Raw genomic sequence first — 4,220 nt, forward strand, 5'->3', positions numbered from 1 at the left:
TACGTCAAAACATTTGCCGATGCGGAGCCAACCAAAATAGCCGACAAGGGAGGTATAACACCCTCATACACAAGTTTGTCAAAAAAATCGACACCATTCAGGTTCAAATCAATCACTTTCGTCCCATCTTCATTTTGAACCAAATCCTCCCCAACTTGTTGTTATTGCCAAATTTCTTTTTAATGTAGCCATTGAAGTAGAAGCCACATAAGAGGGTATAACCGACATCGAGATATCAACAGTAGGCAACGAGGGAGGAACCGAATTAGAGGTCGCTACATCGCTAACTTCCGCTCCACGTTCAAAACTACCAAACAGAATCCTCCTGGAATTATGGATCGAATTATCCGACCCGACACCTGATTTATCTTTCCCGATCGAACTAAAAACCGGACCATTGTCTACACCATTCATATAAGTTTCAAAATGATTCTTGTAGAGCAACCTCGATTGATTTACCTCAACCTCGGTACTAGTAGCAGCCTCCGAAACAGAGACTTGTTAGTCACCAACATTTATAACAACGGATCGATTAACCAAAGCAATCGATTCTTGATGGAAACACTAAAATAAAACATGCTCTAAACGCGTTAAATTTGAGATTTCAGTAACCCATACTTGAGTGTGCGTTTCCTCCAAATCATCGAGATCCACGTCTCATTAACCACAAATTTATTTTTATTTCTTATGGAAACCTATAACTTTTTATATAACCCGAGCCTTTCATATATTAAAAAAAAAAAAAAAAAATGAAAATGGCTATCAAAATACAAACAAACCCGGCCCATATAAAACCTCAAAGTCAAACCTTTAAGATTGGTAGGATTATATGGACTAAAATTATGGACTAAAAATAATGGGACGGTAAATTATGGAGTAATAACTGCAGTAAAATGGTAGGATTATGTGAATCGCCCCACGTTATGTTATGTGGATACGAAAATTGGGCCTAAAACGGGCTTTCAGTTTCTGAAACCCTAGGGCTGCTATTGCTATTGCTATTGCTATTGCAACCGAGATTTTAATAGCAACAGTTTTCTGATCTAAACGCCGCAAAACACAAACACTAATAACAAATTCATTCATCTCTTCAAAACCTAATTTACAAAATCAATGTCAGACCGCATCCCTTTAGAAATCCAAAGAGAAATCATAAAAAGGCTCGATGTAAAGTCTGTACTCCGATTCAGATCCGTGTCAAAAACATTGAAGTCTTTAATCGACAGCCCAAATTTTGTTGCTAGTTACGGCAGCAGCGACCGTATTCAAAAGCATGTTTTCCTTACATCGCACACAATAACGGCATGGTCTGAGTATAAGTCGTTTGTTGATGATGGTGAAACTTTATCGTTTGGTCAAACTGTTGTTCCTCTGCCTCCAAAAGGACCTGATAATTTTGAAATTGACAGGATAATCGGCAGCTCCCACGGCTTGATCTGTTTCAAATGTATGTATTACAACAAAGGTAAACATGTTGGTATGTATGCTATTTGGAATCCATTTATTAGAAAATCAGTTGGTATTGAAGTTGCTCCAAGTAGCCTCTTTAAAGTATATTTTGGCGTTTGTCCTGTCACTCTTGACCCCAAAGTTGTTAGAATTATCACTCGTAGTAAAAAGTGGCTTGTAGAAATTTACACATTAAGTTCAGGCAGTTGGAGGGATATTTCTAACGATTTGCTAGGTGGACCATTAAAAATTAGTGATGATCATGCAGTAGTAGTTACAGATAGGACTATTTATTGGGTTGCTACTGACTCCACCAAGTCTATGGGAAATTGGCTGATTGTTGCGTTTGATTTGACAAGTGAAGAATTTAAGTTAATTGAAATCGCAAATTTTACAGCACCTCGTCAAAAATGTGATATCTCTAAGCTAAGAGACTCTCTTGTGGTTCTTAAATATTCATTAGATCGAGATTCAGTAACCGAGAAAGTAGGCTGTGAAGTATGGATGATGGAAAATGTGGAGTCAAAAACGATGTTTAAAAAGCTATACAACGTTAAGCCATCATATCTGACACCGTTCGGGGTTAGGGGATTCACAAAGTGTGGAACACCTATATTTGTAACTGGAAAGGAACATGATTGTTGGAAGCCGGATGGACTTAATGTTTATGAACTAAAATCAGGACGCAGTACTAAGATAACTAAGCTTTCCAAAGAGGAGTTACAGTTCGATGTTTATAACTACCATGATACGCTTCTTTTGCTTGATCGATGATGAGATTGCAGTATCTATGTTGAAGTAAACTTTGGAAGAAGATAATGGTCAGGTGAATTTATTATCCAAATGCTAAATAAGGATTACTTGCATGTGTTCTTTCTTTAGTATAGTTTTGTGCTTTTATCTTTCTATCTGAGTGTGCTGATGCATAAGCAAAATTCCTATGTTTTCATATTCAAATTGTGAAACTTGCAGATTTTAAGTTCATAAGTTTTGTTCTTTATAATGTTTTTCAGGTATTGAAATGCTATGTTAATAGACTTGCATAGTAGACTTATATATCTCTTTTAATGGTTCTAAAAGTCCTCCGACTAAGCCAACTAAGTCGGGATTCTGAAGTAAAATATTCTTAGACTTGGTTGTTCTATTAGGTTAAATTTGGATTTATTCTTTCAACTACAGTTAAAGTCAAAACGATTAGTACCTTCAAAGTCCCGATTGACTAAACCCTTCTAACATTGTTGTTGTTAGCATTGTTGAAATACTGTTTTGCTAGTCTTGGTTGCTTCAATCAAGTCTATACCAACATTGTTGTTCATATAACTTTCTGAGAGGTTGGCTCGATATACGGTTGTTTGTGTGAACTTACCAATTTATCCACCACAAATATCCAAAAAGTTAAAATAAAAAATAAATAACTTGTTAAACACAAGAATTGTGCCTATTTATTGATGAGCTTGCCAAATGTACTTGTTACGACCTTTTTATATCAACTGTCTTCATTGATTTATTCCGACCATTTCTGATGCAGGGATAATGTGAGGGGCTGCTATGCAACGTTTCTAAGTTCAAGAGCTGCAGAAGACCAACTCGACATCTATTGTATTTCATCTTTAAGGTTATTTAAAAATTTGTGTTTATCTTTTAAAGTTTTAATTAATGGTTAGCTTATGAATATTATTAAGTAATTAGGGATTTTGGTGAAGACTTTGTTAAGTAAGTAGGGATTTTAGTGAAGACTTTGTTATCTTAAATATTTTATCTTCAACCGGCGATTTCGTCCTCTTCATCTTTGGTCACCTGCTCAACATTATTAAGTAAAGAGGGATTTTAGTGAAGACTTTTTTGTGTATGATTTTACATTTTTACTCTAAAGAAACTAACAGATTCAAAATACGTACCACTGTAGCTATGAGCTTCTTACTGGAATCTTCCGATTGCAATTTTGGATATAGAAATCCTATTTTTGGATAAATATATTCATGTTATCACATCTGCACTCTGATTATTATAAGTATAAAAACATCTAAATCGTGAATTACATTTTTAACGAATCCAATCAAATCCGTTATCTTAAGTGAATCAACAAGTGAACTTTTAAATCTGAAAAGATCAAAACTTTTAGAGTGCTTCCAATGGTGGTTGCTTCGGAGCCGCCCACTGTCTGCCCACCTGGGCCACCTGTGAAATGTTGATGTTGCTGGCCGGATGAATGTAAAAAAAAGGCTAGCATGACTTGTCATTTTGATTATTTGTACCACACAATATTTTATAACATAGTGGGTTCTAATTTATTTGATGAAGTATGTCATTGTTGGTAGTGTTTATCTTGGAAAAAAAAGTCTGATGCGCTGATGTGGCAGCTAGTCCTGGGAAGGAAGCATGCCACCATTGGGAGCACTCTTATGGTGTAAAAGCCCCTAAATCAATTAAACAGACCTGAGCATAAGAAAACAAACAAGCTCATATGAAGGGGTGTACATTAACTTTACTATCATTGTAACTTTATGAACATTATTATGTCAAAATAATCAATATTTGGATATCTAGATAAACTCATAAACACTCCAGGCTAAAATTTATCATCAACACAGTAATATTGCCAGACTACCTCTTTATGTTATTTTTGGGTAAAAGGGTTTTACCCGATGAATATTCTTTTTTGAATTAGCGAGGAAACCTACCTATGAACGAGTCCCCTATAGAGGGTAAACTTCGGGTAATCAAGCCCCCTAAGCGCGAGGCCTGGTACCGGGTGAATTGCGCACAAGGCG

General features: G+C 35.8%; 1 protein-coding gene across 2 annotated transcripts; it reads left to right on the forward strand.

Moving 5' to 3' along the window:
* The first annotated feature begins 992 nt into the window (after positions 1 to 992).
* On the forward strand, positions 993 to 3,200 carry LOC139858097 (putative F-box protein At1g47790). 2 transcript variants are annotated; one of them, XR_011762808.1, is made up of 2 exons: positions 993 to 2,275; positions 2,978 to 3,200. XR_011762808.1 is itself a non-coding variant. In XM_071846957.1 (2 exons), the coding sequence occupies exon 1, from the start codon at positions 1,114 to 1,116 to the stop codon at positions 2,221 to 2,223; it is 1,110 nt and encodes a 369-aa protein (XP_071703058.1). In that variant the 5' UTR covers positions 993 to 1,113; the 3' UTR covers positions 2,224 to 2,270; positions 2,978 to 3,200. The 2 variants fall into 2 exon arrangements, 1 of the variants encoding a protein (XP_071703058.1); XM_071846957.1 differs by having other exon boundaries at positions 993 to 2,270.
* Positions 3,201 to 4,220: the final 1,020 nt, after the last annotated feature.

This window comes from Rutidosis leptorrhynchoides, chromosome 1 (genome assembly GCF_046630445.1).
Source record: "Rutidosis leptorrhynchoides isolate AG116_Rl617_1_P2 chromosome 1, CSIRO_AGI_Rlap_v1, whole genome shotgun sequence".
Lineage (NCBI taxonomy): Eukaryota > Viridiplantae > Streptophyta > Magnoliopsida > Asterales > Asteraceae > Rutidosis > Rutidosis leptorrhynchoides.